Source organism: Culex quinquefasciatus, chromosome 3, assembly GCF_015732765.1.
Source record: "Culex quinquefasciatus strain JHB chromosome 3, VPISU_Cqui_1.0_pri_paternal, whole genome shotgun sequence".
Lineage (NCBI taxonomy): Eukaryota > Metazoa > Arthropoda > Insecta > Diptera > Culicidae > Culex > Culex quinquefasciatus.
Genome location: NC_051863.1, coordinates 170,602,561 through 170,622,105, shown reverse-complemented (window position 1 = coordinate 170,622,105; position 19,545 = coordinate 170,602,561). Strand labels below are relative to the sequence as shown.

General features: G+C 37.3%; 2 protein-coding genes across 2 annotated transcripts in view; one reads left to right on the top strand and one right to left on the bottom strand.

Moving 5' to 3' along the window:
• Positions 1-210: 210 nt before the first annotated feature.
• Positions 211-8,424, top strand: LOC6047019 (ionotropic receptor 75a). The gene is made up of 4 exons (XM_038260472.1): positions 211-958; positions 6,590-6,908; positions 6,961-7,619; positions 7,823-8,424. Exons 1-4 carry the CDS (start codon positions 252-254, stop codon positions 8,073-8,075), a joined length of 1,938 nt encoding a protein of 645 aa, XP_038116400.1. The 5' UTR covers positions 211-251; the 3' UTR covers positions 8,076-8,424.
• Positions 8,146-19,545, bottom strand: part of LOC6041452 (diuretic hormone receptor) — a 148,218-nt gene continuing 136,818 nt past the window's right edge. The window contains exons 17-18 of the mRNA XM_038261350.1: positions 8,747-8,927; positions 8,146-8,685 (exon numbers count right to left, since the gene is read on the bottom strand). Coding sequence (XP_038117278.1) covers positions 8,662-8,685; positions 8,747-8,927 — 205 coding nt within the window. The 3' untranslated portion in view covers positions 8,146-8,661. The remainder of the gene's footprint in view (positions 8,686-8,746; positions 8,928-19,545) is intronic.

The window sequence follows — 19,545 nt, the reverse complement described above, 5'->3', positions numbered from 1 at the left end:
AATTAACATTCTTAAAAATTAATCGAATCAACCTTTCTTCTAGTCCCCCTCCACTTAAGGGCAGCACACTCCAATGCAGACTAATTTGGTTCTTAATTATATTTACCCAAGTCCCTCGAAGCCAAACCCGGACCTGGCTCACCTGACCAGCCAGGGCTCTCGCGTATAAAAGGGAAAATTCCCACAGCTTTTTTGCTTAGTTGGTGCGATTTTTTACCCCGCCACGTCAAAAGATAGCAGCGAGATAAGCCATGGCGATTGAAAAACTTTTCCTTTCGAGGACCTTCTTGGTCGGATGTGTCATTTTGCTGACACAATCTCCGGCGGTGTCCGCTGAAGGAGCTTTCCCGGGATTGGTGCTTCGCGGATTGCTGGAGACGCTGGGACATCCGCTGAAGGTTACCGTCATGAGCTGTTGGGGTGAATCGGACAAGTTGGAGGTGTTTAAAGTGCTAAGTGAGAGATATCTTACCTGTTTCGTTGATGATCACATAAGTCGCTTTGTGGAGGACATCAACGATCATCAGACCTTTTTGGTGGTGGATTTGGCATGCCCAGGAACTAAGCAACTGCTCAAATCCGCTGGACTGTTGCTCTTCATGAAATATCGTTGGTTGATTGTAAACTCAAAGTTTTTCGTCGAAGACAATCCCTCAGAAGAAGATCAAGTACAATTTTTCGAACAAAGTTTAGCAGATCTTTCCCTGCTTGTCAGCAGTGAAATCTTCATCTTTATCAAGCAAAGTGCGAACAATTTTTCGGTCAATCAGATTTTCAAGCACTTTGAGCTGGCACCGTTTAAAGTAGAACTGTTTGGATTGTGGATCGATGGGAGTTTTAAAGATGAACGCAACGAGCGTGTCACTTCCGTGAGGAGACTTGATCTGCAAGGTCACACGCTGCAGGCATCGATGGTTGTAACCAATCAGGAAACGTTGCAGCATTTGACGGATTACAAGTAAGCAAATCGACGATATAATTCTGAGTCACTTTGTTGAAATTAGTTGTGTAACAGAAACAGACATCTATTTTGGCGCTTGTTTTTGATTTTGGGTCATTCTCTTCAACCGTACACAAAAAGTGTAGAATTTGATCTTCTTTTTGCAGAATTTAGGTTAAAAATCAGGAAGATTTTTAACGATTATAACTCTTTTTTTAATATTGGTAGAAAAAATCTTGAACTTTTGCTTATTTTATCGTGATCTTTAATTTTGTATTTTATTCTGTTTAGAGTGGTGCGCTGGTAGTGGGGACGCGATGTCGAGATTATTCAGATTATTTTTTGTGTGCTTTTGTGTCGCTTTTCGTATGGGTTGAGTGATTGTGGTAATTGAATGAGAGTGCATAATTGGCAAAGGGAGCGCGTTGTCGTAAAAAATATTCGGAGTGAAAAGTTTTTTTTTATGTGCCTTTTGTTTCGCATTTTTGTCGTGAATTGTATGCTGCGACGAGGCCACGTCTTGCGTCTTGAGCGTCATTTTCGTTGAGTAATTTGTGTTTTATGTGCGTTTGTAATAGGGTAATTCTCCGCCAACTCACACAGCAGTTGCCCCGACCCCTCTTCGATTTGCGAGGCACCCCTTCATTTTATGCGCCCGCACTCTTCGAAATATTCATCGAAAAACGTTACTCGACTGTAAAAATTTTGGAACATGTCTTACTTTTGAATCTACATTGGAGAACAAAATTTGTGTTTTTTCTAACTTTGCAGGGCTATTTTTTAGAGTGTAACAGTGTTCTACAAAGTTGTAGAGCAGACAATTACAAAAATTTTGATGTATAAACATAAGGGGTTTGCTTATAAACTACACGAGTGATCGTGATTTTACGAAAAAAAGTTTTGAAAAAGTTGGTCGTCATCGATCATGGCCGTTCATGGTCACCCTGTCGCAGACACGGACGACGAAACAAAGAGAAACGCAAAAAGTAACTTTTTCAAAACTTTTTTTCGTAAAATCGCGATAACTCGTGATGTTTATAAGCAAACCCCTTATGTTTATATATCAAAATTTTTGTAATTGTCTGCTCTACAACTTTGTACAACATTGTTACACTCTAAAAAATAACCCTGCAAAGTTAGAAAAACACGAAATTTTAAAATGAAAAATTTTGTTCTAAATGAAAAATGACCCTTCTGGGACAATGTAGATTCGAAAAGTACATTAAATTTCCCATAAAATGACATGTTCCAAAATTTTACAGTCGAGTAACGGAAAATGGGAGAATTTTTAAACTTTTTAGTGTTTTTTCGATGAAAATACGTTTTTTCGGAATTCTGAGTACGCCATCAAATCGGGCGTCTAATTTTACATAAAAGTCCCTTTGACACCAAATTTCTATCTCATCACCGTTTCAGGCTGCAAATTATTGAAAAACACCTCTTTTTCGCATGTTCAAAATGGAAGGGTCGTACCGCCCTCCGTCACGAGATATCAAAAAACGGACCTCGGATTCGTGATCAGGGACAAAAGTTACCCCTTAGGACAAAGTTTCACGCAAATCGAAGAGGGGTCGGGGCAACTTTTCCCGATTTCGTGTGAGTTGGTAGAGAATTACCCAATATTAATTAACTGTTTTGTGATTTTCAAAGCCCTTTCTATATCAACGTTGATCGGAAGGCACGGCGTCGGGTAAATTTTCTTTACATTTTTTGAATAAGGTTTTATTTTTTATTTTTACGGTGAAAAAGCCATTTCTAGATAATGATCGAAAGACGCGCTGACATTTTGGAACGTTGAGTTAATAGTGGAGCAAAATGACTGTGTGTGAGTGATTTTGTGTGTTAAGCAGAAAGACCTTCCCATAGCATCGTTGCTCGGAAGGCTCGCCGACGGGTCTGTTATGAAAGTCCTCCCCATTGCGTCGTAGCTCGGGAGGCATCGAAAAGCCAATACCTTATCCTACTAACCCAAAAAAATATTAATCATGTGATGCTTGAAGGAGATGCTGTGGATTCAACGGTCTCAAGCGGTATCAACTAGTATATAGCGAAAAACTATGTGCTTGATGAGTCTGCAACTTCAACTATCGGTCTAACATTCCTCCCTTTCGTTGAACTGCAGGCTTCTTGGGAGGGCGCCGGTATTGACTAATAAAGTAGGGATCTTCAGATGTTAAACAGTGAACGGATGGTTGGCTCCCACTGATCATTTTTGATTCATTGTTTAACTTCAGCTGATCTGTCAATAACGGAGTAGCAGCTCATTGGCAGTCAACCATGCTCATGCTCATGCTCATGCTCATGCTCATGCTCATCTTTAATTTTGTATTTTATTCTGTTTAGATGAAAATTTGTTCAACAATTCCTTATTTAATTTAATTTAATTTTTATATGTTTTAGTGAACCAAAACCGTCTTCTCAAGTGCATGATGGACTAAATGTTTAGGACAAGTTTCAAATTTTTGAATAAGAATTATTTTTTGAAAGATAAGAATTAATTTCATTTTAATTATTATTTAAAAAGTATTAGTTTTTGATGAAAACTAAAAAAATAATTAGTTTTGATAAAGCACATTAACATTATTTCTTTCGAATTTTAAAAATAATTTCCATCTCCGTCCATCTCTGCCGACTATATTTTCAAAAAGATTAATTCTTTACTATTTTTCAATGTTAATTTTTTTCCAAACGTTTGGTTGCTGAGATACGGACTTGAAAAGCATGAAAATGCACAAAAACAAAAAAATATGACCCCATACTGTTTTTTTTCAATACTCCACATCTTAACGTGAAAATTTCTTTGTAGAAGTTTACAAATTCGGGAAACATTTGCACAAAAAGTTGATCGACGTCAAAAAATAAAAAAGTATAAAAATTTAAATAACGAGCTTGGAAATTTTGAAGTTTTTTGGAAAATTATTTTTTTTTAATATTTGCAACGGCCTTATACAGAAATAACTTTTTTTAGTTGAAAAAATTGCTTGAAAATTTGGTGCGCTTTTTGATTATGTTCAAAAATAAATCACGATGGAAAATTTAGCTGTTTTTCAACAAATCTACATGATTAAAAAAAATCTTCTCGCCAATCATCATAGTTTTAAATTTTTATTCGTTAACTAAAAAATCACCAAAATTGAAAAAAAACAGGGGGCTAAGTGAGTTTAAAAATGCTTTTTTTCAGTGTGACTTTTTCTCAATGGTTCTGGTTACAACTTTGTGAGGAAGGCTTCCTATAATAAATTTCAAATTGAGTTGTTTTTGATTAATTGCAATGTCAAATTAAATTTACAATAATTGTTGTACATTATTTTTATTACTATAATAATTATTTTATTTTTCATATTTATTTCGATTAAGTAACGATTTTTATACAGATTATTCATTTTCAAAGATTAGTATGGAAGACTCTCAAATATATATTCCAACTTTTTTCACATTTTTTACTTCTCTTATCAATTAGGATATTTGTCCCTATTTTTGGCTTACCAAGCAGAGCGCACTTTTGATTAGATGTATTCTCAAGTGCTGCTATAGTCAGTCTAGTTTATATCACATGAATAAGTTGAGTTTTAATGCTAATGCTCGTACATAATCACATTTTTGTTAAAAATAAGCCTGGGAAACTAAAATATTTTTTGTTCCTATTTTGGGTCTATTGCTCCTAGCACCTGACTTGCAATTTACCTATTTTCGACCCACTTTCTGATTGGTTGAAATCTTGAAACACTTAGTGAACTTTTTTGACGTACAGTGCCGCCCCTAAATGTGGTCGACAAACATGCTATATAATGCCGAAATATATCCTTATTTCGCTAAACTAAGTTTAGTAGGCACAATTTAGGTACTAGGCCCAATGTAGGGACATATATCCTGTTTAAATTACAGGCCTAAATTCGGACACAAGTTTTATTGATGATTTATAATAATATTGGCATCAGTAGAAAAAAATGTTTTCTTGTTTTTTACTTATGGATTTTGAAAATTATTTAAGAATAGCGAAAAAAATAAAACAGATATTTGTAAGCTTTTATTCCTAAAAAAACATTAAAATCTTGGAAAAAGAAAATTCCAACAAATAAATATGAGAAATGTAATAATAATTATTTTGATAACGATAATTTTAAAACAATTATTTTGAATTTCATTTGACTTTGCAATTAATGTAAAACAACTCAATTTGAAATTTATTATAGGACAAACATGTAGGTTAAGGGACTGAATTTCAATTGATGGTATGACCAAATCCATATTTTCTACAATTTGTGAAAGGCTTTTCCTGATAAAACATCGTTTCAAATGGCAACATTAAAAAACAACTCTAATGAATCAAACTTATGGAACATTTTCGAATGAAGTCGAAAAATAACGCTAGAGAAAAATGTTAATTTATAAAAAGTTTTAAACGTTTATCCTGGTCCAAAAAGATCTCAAGTTTTTTAATAAATCTAATCTAATCTAATCTAATCTAACACAAACGCAGCCAGTCCGATGAAAGCAGGCTGGAAAGTCTTGTGATTAGATTACGCCCCAAGCACTTTTCTTGTCAATATTAATAATTGCAGTACATTCGAGAACACCCGAAAATGAATTGCAAAAATTAAAGCGGCCAGCCCTACTGCGTTGTGTTTACCGCAGAGAGGATTCTGTGAACGAATCACACTTCACAGAATCTACAGGGGAGGAAGGATGCGTGGACATACCGTACCAAACGCGAATCAGTTGTGGTTGGGTGTGTAAGTGTAAATTTGGCAAATAATGGGGTTCGTGGAAATGGAGAAATGGGGATTGGGAAAATGGAAGATGGAGAAGGGGTAGGAAAGATATTTCATTTAATCAATAGAATATAATTTATATTGGTATAGTATGTAAAAAAAACTTTGCTAAAAAATTATGGAAAGATCTCACCAAAACCTGGATATCTTCAATAAGCAGCTTCAATCTTCATTTTCCTGCAACCGGAATCGGACACAGCCTGACGTCACCTCCTCTGGGTTCTTGATAGTTTTCGGTCGACGAATCGAATCAAATAGAATCTGCTTCCATTTAGGGGCTGTTTAAGTGAAGGAACAGGCTCCGCAGGTTGCAAACAGCTTCTGGTTTTGCCGGAAAGGCTGGAACCATCAGGAAATCTTCACCGTTCCGCCATACGAAAAGGTTCACGGAGAGCTTCACTTTTGTCTTCAGCCACAGAAAGATTCTATTACAGAATAAAGTCAACCGAAGAACAAATCCGAAACCGTCGTGGAATTTTGTAAAAATTGGCCAAAAGATGCCAACGAGAAATAACTTGAAAAAAAAAAAAACGAAGAAAACGTCACATTTACGGCAGCGAAAAAATGTTACGTCCAAACTCGCCCATGGCTACTTCGATCCATATCAAGTTTTTTAATAAACGTGAAAAAGTGAATCCAAATAAAAATCTTATTGACTGATTTTGTAGTGCATCAATAGTTTCTTGGAACGCAATAGACAGAAAAAAATTTAATTAAATTGCGAAATTTTCTGAAATTTTTGATGTTTTCGAACCTTTAATTTCGAGGCCTATTTTGATATTTCTTGATGAGTCTTGAAGTATTTATGGAAAATCGGATTTTTAATCAAATTAAACAATTTTCTACAAATAACAAAAAACTTACCAATATCTTCCAGGGAGAAGCACATCGACACCATCACCAAGGTCAACTACATCCTCACGAACTGTCTGGCCGCGTACATGGGCGCCCACGTCAACTACTCGGTGGTGTCCACGTGGGGCTACCTCAACACGACGACCGGCCGCTGGGACGGCATGATCGGCGAGCTGTCCCAGCTGCGCGCGGACCTGGGCGCCTCGCCGCTGTTCTTCACCGCGGACCGGGTCGCCGTGATCGAGTACGTTGCGATGACTTCCGCGACGCGGTCCAAGTTTATCTTTCGCTCGCCGAAGCTTTCCTTCACGGAGAATGTGTTCCTGTTGCCGTTTGATGATGTGAGTGGGGTTTTTTTTGTTGAGGTTTTGATTGCTTATGGTTTCTTCACAGCTCGTCTGGATGTGTATCGGTGGAGTTGTCCTGCTGTCGTCAGGATTGTTGGTCATTACGGGTTTGGCCGAGTGGCGCGTCCCGCTGACTGTTGATGATCCCGCGGACGCAACGATTCTGCGGCCAAGCTTTCGGGACACCCTGTTAGTGATCTATGGAGCTACCTGTCAACAGGGTGCCTCGATCTTACCGCGGAGCTTCGCCGCTCGTACGATCACGTTGATTGCGTTCCTGGTGCTGATGTTCCTGTATGGATGCTACTCGGCGAACATCGTAGCCCTGCTGCAGAGCCCGTCGACGAAGATCCGAACGCTGGAAGATATGCTGGCGTCAAGGTTGAAGTTCGGAGTTCATGATACGGTATTTAATAGGTATTACTTCACCCATGCGTCGGAACCAACCAGGCAGGCAATCTACGAGCGGAAGATCCGGCAACCGGATGGGTCGCAGAGCTTCATCGCGCTGGAACAGGGCGTGGACAAGATTCGCAACGGTTTGTACGCGTTCCACGTGGAGCAGGGCGTTGGATACAAGGTCATCAGTGAAACGTACCAAGAAGACGAAAAGTGTGGCCTCCAGGAGGTTCAGTACCTGCAGGTGATTGACCCGTACTACGCGATCCAGAAGAACTCCTCGTTCAAGGAGCACGTCAAAATTGGGTAAGTTCCTGCAAACTCAACGACAATTCACTAAAGGAGGTATTATACTGTGACAAACGAACAAACAAACAAAATCGCACTTTTTCGTGTTTGACAGTTTGTCAAACTCGTAACAGCCTTGTTTGCAACAAACTCGCAAACGAAAAAATTGCGATTTTCTTGTCATAGTCTAATTCCTCCTTAACCCGAATAACCTTCTTCAGACTGTTCCGTCTCAACGAGCACGGTATTCAGTTCCGGGAGAATGCCAACCTGTACACGAAGAAGCCCAAGTGTACCGGCGGAGGGGGCAAGTTCGTTCCGGTCAGTCTGGTGGACACCGAACCGGCCATCCTGGTCATCGTGTGGGGCGCAGGACTTTCAGCGACCGTTTTCACTGCAGAACTCATCTGGTGGAAGGTGTACAGGTGGTTCCAGGATTGGAAGGGCTCGCGTGTCATCAGAATGGTGCATTGAAAGAGGGGCTGATGGCACAGACAAGTGAACGTTCGAGTCGTCCAATTGTCTGTGACACCAAACTGAGCAGTATTTCTTTATTTTTTAAACTTTTTATTCAAAAAGTTTGTTGTAGAGAGTGTGTTTAGTTTCACAGTAAGTTTACAAATTCCGTACTGACATACATCGATAGAGTTCTGTTTGTGATTTTATTTGTAGCATGGTACAAACTGTGTAAAGATTTGTGTGATAAATGTATCAATTCTGGTTCTGTTGATTCTAGTATATATAGGTTGTTTTGCTAACTGGCAAAATTTCTTAATAAATAAAAACGTAAATAGAAAAATTTCGCACATTTTTGCAACACTGATAAAACTGTTTTATTTTTTTCCTGGAAAAAGAGTTTTCATTGACTATTTCACTAAGTAACAATTCTTATCTCTCTCCATTTAGTTTGACTTGAACTAGCTCAAAATACGACGAAAAATAAACACTTATTTTATTCACTTAACTTTTGCGTACACCTTTCAAAAAGAACAACTAACTATATCGAATGGGTTATGTTTGTTTTTACAAATGGATTTGCTTCGGATGCTGATTACTTTATCTAGACGGAATTTTCATCCAGACCCTGAAAATTAAAATCAAACCATATAAAACTTGTCAATTTATAACAAGAAAACCAAACTCACCTGCATCAGTGGACTGATCGCCCGGGGGACCATCGTGTGCAGGTGCAGGGCGCCGTTGGAGCCCCGGATCCCGGCCGGATAGTTGGCGCCGCCGTGAGAGCCCCCCAGCGTGGGTGGCCCCAGCAGGGTGGTCGTGGTCGCCGAGGAGGCGCAACTTTCGCGCTTGCTGTACGTTAGTGGTCTGGGGAAAAGAAAATGAGAAAAGATGGGAATTATTTTGATGCGAATGATAAATTTTGATGCTTATAAAATAACAGGTCTGCATATTTCAATCGAAAAAAAGATGTTTAATAATGTGATTGAATGTGATGTGATTAAAATGTCCAAAGAAGTGTCTACGTGGTTTATGGATGGCTCTTTACGATTCGACTAATTTTTTGCAATATTTTTGTAATCAATAATATTAATCAAACTGCCCACTTGTGATTTAGGCTTTTGAAATGTAATGCTTGATTTTGATTTTTTTCGAGTGAATTGAAATTTTCCAAAAAATATTTTTACATCTAAATCTAAATGGGACCGATAAATGCCAAGCTATTGTCAGTTGAAAAATCAAGCCTAATTGGAAAAATTGAAAAAAATCCTATTGCTAAATTTAAAATGATTGGAATCATCTTCATCAAAAGTAAATCTTTTGACGCTCATCAAGCGAAAAAATAGGGAGAGAACATGGCTCTCCTCTTTCGCGCACGAAAGATCCGTAGAATGAAACTTTAAAAAATATGATCATCTAGATTATTCGGCGGAACACCGATTTCACTACTACACGTAAAAGTATGCGGGTTTTCGAGCTGTCAAAAATAGTTCGCACAAAAACTGGACCTATATATGAAGATTTTCAGCAAAGTGGAAATTTAACCCACCCTACAGAAACAAAAATCTGTAAAATTGTCCTTTTTCTGCAATTCCTTACATATTTAAATCTCCACAAGAATCTCCATACAAAATAGTGTTTTTTTAGAGTATCGAAAATGCAATAATAAAAAAAAAACATTCTTAGATGTAAAACTAAATTCTAAATCGCAAATCGTGTTATTTGGCCCCATAGAAAGGTAAGTCGTAATTTCAAACAAGGGTTTCCAGCAAGGACTCAGACTGTAAAATTATTATTCATTACTTTGATTTTAAGGTGGTAATCCAGTAATTCGTTAATTATTTGGTAATTTTCTGTGATTATTGTAATTAAAAGTAATTAATGGGTAATTAAAGAAAATATTGAGTTATTTGAGTAATTTATTATTTTGAATATTGTATATGGTAAACGAATCAGTTATTAATCATTTACAGCGTCAATTTTTTTTAAATAGCACTTTATGTAAAGTGTCCTCTTTATAACTTCTGCCTATTGTTTTTATTATATATGTATTTATTATAAGATTGATATAATTCACAAATAAGAGTTTAGAGCGCAACAAAAAGTGCGCACCTTCATGAATATTGCCTTGTTAGCTGATTGCGGATTGAGTGCGAGAGCGCGCTAGCGAGCTGCGAGAGAGAACAACGAGCGAGAAAACAACGAGATGCGCGCGGTCATTCCCTTGTGGACCATCATTCAGTGAGGTACTCCTGGATTTTAGCTCCTGAAAAGTGCTTAAAAAGTGCAAAAATGCCTCAGGGCAAGAAAAAGAGGCGGTCCTCACCAGCAGGATCGGCAGATTTGAAGAAGCTAAAGAATGCCGAAGCGCTACCTGCAAAGCCAGGCAGTTTGAGCAAGGACGCTCAAAAATTGTCTGGAAACCAGTTCGCTACCCTCCCTGTGGACGTGAGCGAGAAGGAAGAATTTGAACGACGGGAAAAGTTGCCACCCATTTTTGTGAAAACATCGTCATCGGACTCGGTGCGAAAGTGGCTGACCGGGTTTATCAAATCTGGTGCTTTACGAGCTTCCATTCGCTTGTGTGCTGATGGACTCAAAATTCTGCTACCTACCAGAAAGGATTACAACTACGTTCGGGATTTCCTGAACAACACAAAGATTGAATACTACAGCCATGACGATCCAGGTAAACGCCCCATGAAACAGGTCCTCCGAGGCCTGTACGACATGGATGTGAGTGTGCTGAAAGAAGAGCTCAAAACTCTGAAGCTGAACGTGATCGAAGTCTTCAAGATGACGAGACACAACAAGGACATCAAGTATCGTGATCAACTGTACCTGGTTCATCTCGAGAGAGGATCGACAACGCCGTCTGAGCTGAAAGCAGTTCGGGCAATTTTCAACATCATCGTGACTTGGGAACGTTATCGTCCAGTGCACCGTGACGTGACACAATGTTCGAATTGCTTGCAGTTTGGACATGGTGGAAGGAACTGTTTCATCAAGAGTCGTTGTGCAACCTGCGGAGGTGAGCACAAAACTCAAGCTTGCGAAACAATCAACGAGAACATCGAAGCGAAATGCTTCAATTGCGGCGGCGACCATTCGACCAAGAATCGAAGCTGCCCAAAACGTGCTGAGTTTGTAAAAATTCGGCAGCAAGCGACGACGAGGCACCAACCAAATCGTCGCAAAACACCACCAGCATACACGGACGTGGATTTTCCTGCTTTGGCGTCACCAGGAGCAGGATCTACTCGAGTGGTTCCAAATCTGCAGCCATTGCCGTTGAATCAGCGGCAAAGAGTTGCAGAGCATACAACACCTCCAGGCTTCAGTCAGCAACCGAGGGAAAACCAACCAACATCAACGGGTGAAGGCAGTAGTGACCTGTTTTCACCACAAGAACTTCTGAACATTTTCATCGAGATGACAACAACTCTGCGTGGGTGCAAAACTCGCCAGGAACAAGTAAGAACTCTTGGAGCATTCATCTTAAAATACAGTCCGTAGTTTACTCGTTCTAGTGATTTTGAATATTTCAATGGATTTATTTGTTTAGTTTTAGGTTAGGATTAGTTGTTAAAGTGATTTTTTTTTTCTTCTTTTTTACCCAAATGTATTCAATTCAATGCAATAATGTAAAACAATTTGAAGTAAATAAATAAATGTGATCAGCTAATAATAAAACGAAAAATACAACAAAGATGAAGAGCATTAGGCCATACCACTTATCATGTAAAAGAAATGTAATTATTATAAGAATGTTCAATAAAGACATATTTAATTTCAAAAAAAAAAAAAAAAAGAGATGCGCGCGGCCGGCGAAAGAGAGAATGAAGATTGTCAAATCAGTTTTGTGGTTAATTTGTGTGGAATAAGACGTGTTGTTTGTTAATTGCAAAATTTCTTTTCTTTTCATTACAAAAGAAAATCTGTGCAAAATATCTGTGTTGTTAATTCTAAAGAAAGTCCCCGATCACGACATTATTAATTAAATTTGTACATAGTCAATATTAATACAACAAACGTATACCATAATTTAAAAAATCAATTTAACAATGTCATGTTGAGTAGTGAAGCTGATTAACATTAAAAAGCAACGCCAGCAAATTACATCATTTTCAAATCAATCCATTACACCTAGATTTCTTTACCTTTAATTTGGTAGTTGAAAGATCTGTAATGTTTAGAACAGTTTGTCAAAATGAACTATTTTTTTTCAAAAATCGGTTGAATGATGAACAAACTTATATTATAAACTTCATTAACGAAATTCGTTAAGATTTTAGCAAATTCAGTACTTTTTGGTTTAACAAAATATTCAGCAGTTAAAAATTTGGTAAATTTTCCCAAAATCGGTAAAATATTCTAAGTGTGTACTTTTTAAATATCTTAAAACATAGTTGAGTAATTCTCGCTGAAAGTGGACCACTATTTACACAAGGTGCTCAAAAATCAAAAGCAATGTACTTTTCCAATAGCCCCCACCAAGTTATGAATGAAACCATGTTTGGTTGGTTAAATTTGTCCTCACCTCTGCGCCACAAAGCTAAAACATTTTTTTAAATTGGTAATTTTTTGACTTAGGTGCGTCTACAAAATTGCTAATAACTTTGCAAAACTTCAACGAACCATTGATGTTTAGGGGTGTTTTGGAAAGGAAATGAGCAGAGCTTTCAAATGCACTTGTCAGAAAAATACCGTTCCATACATTTTTTAGCCACAAAACACCAATGTATTTTTAAAAGACATTTTTGAAGGCCGGCGCCCCGCTTTATCGAAAAACTGACAAATCCATTCGAAAGCTCAGACCATTTCACATAAAGGACCAATAAATCTAAGGTGTATGTTCCTCCTATCTTTTAAATCTAATTTTGATTCTTCGAGCGCAGCGCTCCGTTCACATTTCGGGTGCCCAAAATGTTGCAATTTGCTTGCCTCATTTTAAGGTTTTGTCAAAAAATATAGGTGGTCACTTTTTAAATGATAGTTTATTGTCCAAGGATCAGAATGCACTTTCGATAATTGACCAATATTTATGTTTTTTGGTTCTTCCAGGCAAATTAATGTCGAAAAATTGTTTTTTTTTTACTTTTTTTTTTGTAAAATGCTCACTTACAATTAGGTGGACTTTTTGCCTTCCTCACCTCACTGAGGCAAGGCTATAAAATCACTCGAAAAATGAACTTCTTAAATACACCTCCTAGATATACCTTCACGTATACCTATCGACTCAGAATCAAATTCTGAACAAATGTCTGTGGGGATGTGTGTAGACATGATTTTTTTTCCACACGATTATCTCAGAACTGGCTGAACCGATTTTGGCCGGATCCGCCTTATTCTGTTCGTTTTGGGGTCCCCTAAGACCCTATTAAATTTTATTCTGTTTAATGAAGTACTTTTAAAGTTATGCCAAGAAAAAGTTTTTTTGTAGCTACAAAAAAGGGTGATTTTTGCATAACCTCAAAGGCCGGATCTTTTTGCTTACGCGCGAGAGGGATTTTGGTTTGACCAAGCGGGGGATTGGCAGCCACACCCCCTTGCATGCGTATCGCCCGGTTGCCACATTGCTTAAGCAGTGTCTGCGTCTCTTCTGGAAAAATCTGTATTAATTATATTGCTGCATCATTTTGTCTCGACAAAAATTTACACGAACTTTTTACTGAAATATATAACTCATGGGACTTTTCTCCTTTATTTTGGAGAGTTGGTAAAAAAAAGAATTGAAAATTGCTGTTCAAGTAAAACCAATAATTATGAAAAATAAATGAAAAAAAATTAAAAAAAACTCTTAAATTAATTTGTAAATACAACCTAAAATACAACATGAATGCGAGGAAGGCACCAACCACCTTAAGGTGGATTAAGTAACGTTTTTTAGTGGAATTAATGAATGTAGCATGTAGGAAATTTCACCACGAACATTTTTATCTAACAGAAAACGTAATTTCGATACTCTAGAGCCACGATATTTTAGTTTTAGTGCAAAAAAAAGTGCCAATTTTACACATTTCTCAGAATTAACAAGCATGGCCTATTATTTGCAGCGGCATATTTTTTGGAGGCCAGAATTTCTTACAGTTATTTTGGTCGCAGAATTCAGATTTGGAATCAAATTTCAGATAAACAGTTGAATTTGGAGCCATACAAAAAATTTATTTGCGGTATATGCTGTAGTTTTAATCGCTAGTGAATTCAGCCATATTTCATCTTTCGCTCACCTTTAAATGATATTTTACTCACGGATTTTTTTATGGAGAATGTTTTTTCAACTTCTGATTGTTTTGAGAGGCCTCATGGCGCGGAGCGTGACTAAAAAATCACTGTTCACTGTTTATCTGAAATTTGATTCCAAATCTGAATTCTGCGACCAAAATAACTGTAAGAAATTCTGGCCTCCAAAAAATATGCCGCAATGCAAATAATAGGCCGTGCTTGTTAATTCTGAGAAATGTGTAAAATTGGCACTTTTTTTTGCACTAAAACTAAAATATCGTGGCTCTAGAGTATCGAAATTACGTTTTCTGTTAGATAAAAATGTTCGTGGTGAAATTTCCTACATGCTACATTCATTAATTCCACTAAAAAAAAGTCCACCTAATTGTAAGTGAGCATTTTACAAAAAAAAAAGTAAAAAAAAAACAATTTTTCGACATTAATTTGCCTGGAAGAACCAAAAAACATAAATATTGGTCAATTATCGAAAGTGCATTCTGATCCTTGGACAATAAACTATCATTTAAAAAGTGACCACCTATATTTTTTGACAAAACCTTAAAATGAGGCAAGCAAATTGCAACATTTTGGGCACCCGAAATGTGAACGGAGCGCTGCGCTCGAAGAATCAAAATTAGATTTAAAAAGATAGGAGGAACATACACCTTAGATTTATTGGTCCTTTATGTGAAATGGTCTGAGCTTTCGAATGGATTTGTCAGTTTTTCGATAAAGCGGGGCGCCGGCCTTCAAAAATGTCTTTTAAAAATACATTGGTGTTTTGTGGCTAAAAAATGTATGGAACGGTATTTTTCTGACAAGTGCATTTGAAAGCTCTGCTCATTTCCTTTCCAAAACACCCCTAAACATCAATGGTTCGTTGAAGTTTTGCAAAGTTATTAGCAATTTTGTAGACGCGCCTAAGTAAAAAAATTACCAATTTAAAAAAATGTTTTAGCTTTGTGGCGCAGAGGTGAGGACAAATTTAACCAACCAAACATGGTTTCATTCATAACTTGGTGGGGGCTATTGGAAAACTACATTGCTTTTGATTTTTGAGCACCTTGTGTAAATAGTGGTCCATTTCAGCGAGAATTACTCAGTTTTTAAAATTATTCCTCAAATTTCGAAGATAATTTTAGTCGTTGTAGCCCGCAGTTAAAATCGGCAAATATTCAGAAGCAGAATTTAAAATCACCGCAATTTTCAAGACTAATTTTTGTATGTGTGAGATTTTTAAAATATATATACTTTTATTTGGATGAAGCGTTGTCTCTGCGTTCCCTATGTTAAAATTAAGGTACATTAGCATTAGCATTAGCATTTGGAGGACGCCCCACCACCGGAAGGCTCCACAACGCTTATCCCACTGTTTGGTGTGGTTGTGTTAGACCCTCATCCGGAACAATAATCCAACACGGGAGATACCATGTCTTCATCTTTTGATGAGTGTGTAATACAGCCCAGGGCATAAGGGGGTCCACGCCGGGTCCAAGCTATCCTCGGGGAAATGAAGGAATGTTAGTAAACACCTATCTAAAGTGCGCAGGGACCCCTACGTCACCTTAGTGGTATAGATGTTTGTAGGGAGGTTTTGGACTCAATGTTAGTAGGAGAGGTAGAACCCTAGGATATACCCCGAAAAGTATTGCGGGCGAGTCAAGTAGATTTAGTTTTTTGATTATTAAACTTATACAGATGATTGTACAGTATAAAAGATGCATGATTTATATATATACGATTTAAAGCCACGGCAGATACAACGCGACGAAGCCGTGCATGATTAAATTGTCTGTAGTAATACTAAACCAACCATTTCCTCAGGTAAAAACAATGCCGATTAAACACAGTTTTAACATGTCTGCTGTTAAACTCAAGCTATTGACTGTAAGAGTAAAGCGAAGTTTATATATTTTTCTATAAATTATTGTGTGTTTAAGCGAAATTCGAGCTTAAAAATGATTTAACGCATAATTAGAATCTTGAATTTAAACTCTTACAGCAATGCGGAGTGAACATCAAATATTTATTTATTCATTTGTTTTATTTAAATGCGAGAGTTAGAATTTAAATTAAAACGACCGATTCAAAAAGCATTTGATTAGTTAGAATTTAATTATTTTTTGTGTAATGGGATTAATCAGCATATTTATATTTAAAAAAAAAAATCGAATTGATCGTTCAAATCCTAAAGTTTAACCGACGCGTAAAAACTGTACTAATAAAACGAAAATATTTGTCATTTACGTTATCCTGAAATAAAATGCATAGAAATTATAGTTCGTGGCCCACTATCCACTCTCATTCAAACACGCATTTGCACACACACAACATAGAACGAGCTCACCAAATTTGAGGGATCCTCTTGCGTCGATGTTTGTTGGCTTTGATCAATGAAGCGATTCATTTTCTTGAGCTGGCATTTCTTCTCTGCTTCATTTTTCAACACTTTTTCATGTCTCACTTTCCCCTCTCAAAAAGAATACAATTTGTTTAATTTCCTCGTCATTTTCTTAAAGTTAAAAACAAAAACTATTTCCACTTGTCTGTGGCAATCATCGCATCACACACACAGCTTCACCTCATGACATTTCTTTCAGCAACACACCTCTATCAGACGTCATTCCAGGGGCACTCTCACAACCGTTCTCTCTTGCTTCCTCTTTCTGCTCTTCGTCCCCACAGAACTACTCGGAAAATCGCCGACTTTTCCCAACACCACAATATACAAATTTGTTCTTGTTCTCCCGCTCTTTTCTTCCAAAGCGCTCTCTCAAATCTTTTTTCAAAACTCGCCCGCTCTTCTTCTCTTCTAAATCACTCTCACGCTCTTTATCTCGCCTTGCCGTTCGATTCTTTCCGCGATTTTTTTTTTTTTTTGAATTAAATATACTTTATTGAATCTTTCTTATAATAATTACATTTGGTTTACATAATAAGTGGTCAGCTGTGGCTCTTCAGCTTTAATTTGCTTTTCGTGATTTAAACACTGTTCATTATATTAACTTTAAAAATATATGATTTATCATTTTTGTAACACTAGGTACAATGAGGAAAAAAAAATGTTAAGAAAACATAACCTAACCTAAAACTAACTTAAACTTACAATAAACTAAACCAATCCTTGAATCAAGGGGTATTCAGAAATAGCACATTTTTCCCTGAATTTCAAACATTTTTCTTGAATCTTCTGATCCAACATTTTTACTTCTGCTAATTCATGAACCTCACTTGATCTTGTCCAGCCAGGAACATTCAAAACCATTTTGAGTACCTTGTTTTGGACACGCTGGAGCTTCAATTTATGAGTTCTAGCGCAACACTCCCAAACAGGTACTGCATACTCAATAACGGGGTAAATTATTTGTTTGTAAACTGCTAGCTTATTTTTCAAAGAAAGCTTTGATTTTCTGTTAATTAAAGGATACAAACACCTGATGAGAATGCTGCACTTGTTCAATATTTTGTCTACATGCTGCCGAAACAAAAGTTTCGAGTCAAGTATGAGACCTAAATAGACAACTTCCTTTGACCAGGGTATCGAAACATCATTCATTTTTATCAAAACATCATCCTTTGGGACAAATCTGGCCGATTTGGAAAGTGGAAAAATGATGGTTTGAGTTTTGCTGCATTTATGCGAATTTTCCAGTCGCCAAAGTATTCGGAAAGAACGTCAAGACCCTTCTGAAGACGGCCAACTAAATATCTGGTTATTTTACCCTTATAAATAACGGCAGTGTCATCAGCAAAAAGTGACAACACACCATTACCAGGAAGAGTAGGCAAATCAGATGTAAAAATATTGTACAGAAGTGGGCCAAGAATACTTCCTTGGGGAACCCCAGCATCAATGTTGAATAATCCAGAAGCAATCCCATTCAGAAAAACCCTGAACGATCTCTCCGAAAGATAGTGCTGGATAATTTTGATAAGATACATTGGAAAACCGTATAAATACAGTTTATGTATCAAACCATCATGCCAAACATTGTCAAAAGCCTTCTCAACATCCAACAAAGCCATAGCAGTTGATTTAGACTCAAGCTTGTTCTGCTTGATGATTTTAGTTACTCTCGTAAGCTGATGAGCAGTATTATGTCCCTTTCGGAAGCCAAACTGCTCATTCAAAATTATATTATTATCGTTGGTAAAATCCAAAAGCCTTGAATAGATGACCTTCTCAAAGAGTTTGGACAGACTACTCAAAAGACTAATGGGACGATAACTTGTTGGCGATGTTGGATCTTTTGAGGCTTCAAAATTGGTATGACTTTGCCCAGTTTCCAATTGGTGGGGAAGTAACCAAGTTGCAAACATTTATTGAAAATATTGGCTAGATGTTGAAAGAACTGATCACTCTGTTTTTTCAACACTAGATTAAAAATGTTATCAAAGCCAGGAGCTTTCATATTTTTCATTTGTTTTACTGCAACTTTGACTTCCTCACCAGAAACATGGGAATCTGCAGGAAATTCAAAGGTAGAGTTATTAATTGTTGAAATACTATTGGCAACTGATGTTTCTTTACGGCTGGTCATGGAAGCGCCAAGATTATGAGAACTAACAAAATGAAGCCCAAGTGCATTTGCCTTTTCCTCGGATGTAATCAAAGGAGAATCCTCAACAATAAGAGGAGGAATAGGCTTTGGTTTGTTTTTAAGAACTTTTGAAAGTTTCCAAAATGGTTTTGAATAATTCCCAAGCTGGCTTACATGTTTTGAAAATTCTTGATTTCTGATATTGTCAAGTCGGTCTTGTATGATTTTGTTCAAATTGTTCACTGAAATCTTTTGTCATAGTCCCCAGTCCGTTGATATTGTCTCCTATAAACATTCCTAAGTCTAATCAAGTGTTTAGTATCTACGTCAATATCAGTTACCTTAAAATTAACAGGAACCTCCCGAACGTTGGCAGCCTCTGCTTGGTTGATAGCCTGCTGGATCACCTCCAGCGAACGATCAATATCGGCAGAAGTTTCCGGGTGTTGATCATAGTCGATGTTGCTGTCGACCACTTGCTGAAACTGCTGCCAGTCAACGTTGTGGTAATCTTTCCGGGTTGGTTGCCGCTGCGGAGTAACGGAAGCTCCAACCTCCACAACCACCGGATAGTGATCAGAACTCAACTCTTCAAACACCTCAGGATGAGCCACGTTCTCAGCCATATTGGTAATGAAGAAGTCGATGATTGAGTGATTCCCAGACCGAGCCACCCTCGTTGGACGATCTGGACTCACAACGTTGTAGTATCCGTTTTG

Coding starts and splice junctions, on each gene's coding strand:
- LOC6047019 (XM_038260472.1), top strand. CDS start 252: ATGGCGATTGAAAAACTTTTCCTTTCGAGGACCTTCTTGGTCGGATGT. Junction 959..6,589: donor CAGCATTTGACGGATTACAA/GTAAGCAAATCG, acceptor AATATCTTCCAG/GGAGAAGCACATCGACACCA. Junction 6,909..6,960: donor TCCTGTTGCCGTTTGATGAT/GTGAGTGGGGTT, acceptor GTTTCTTCACAG/CTCGTCTGGATGTGTATCGG.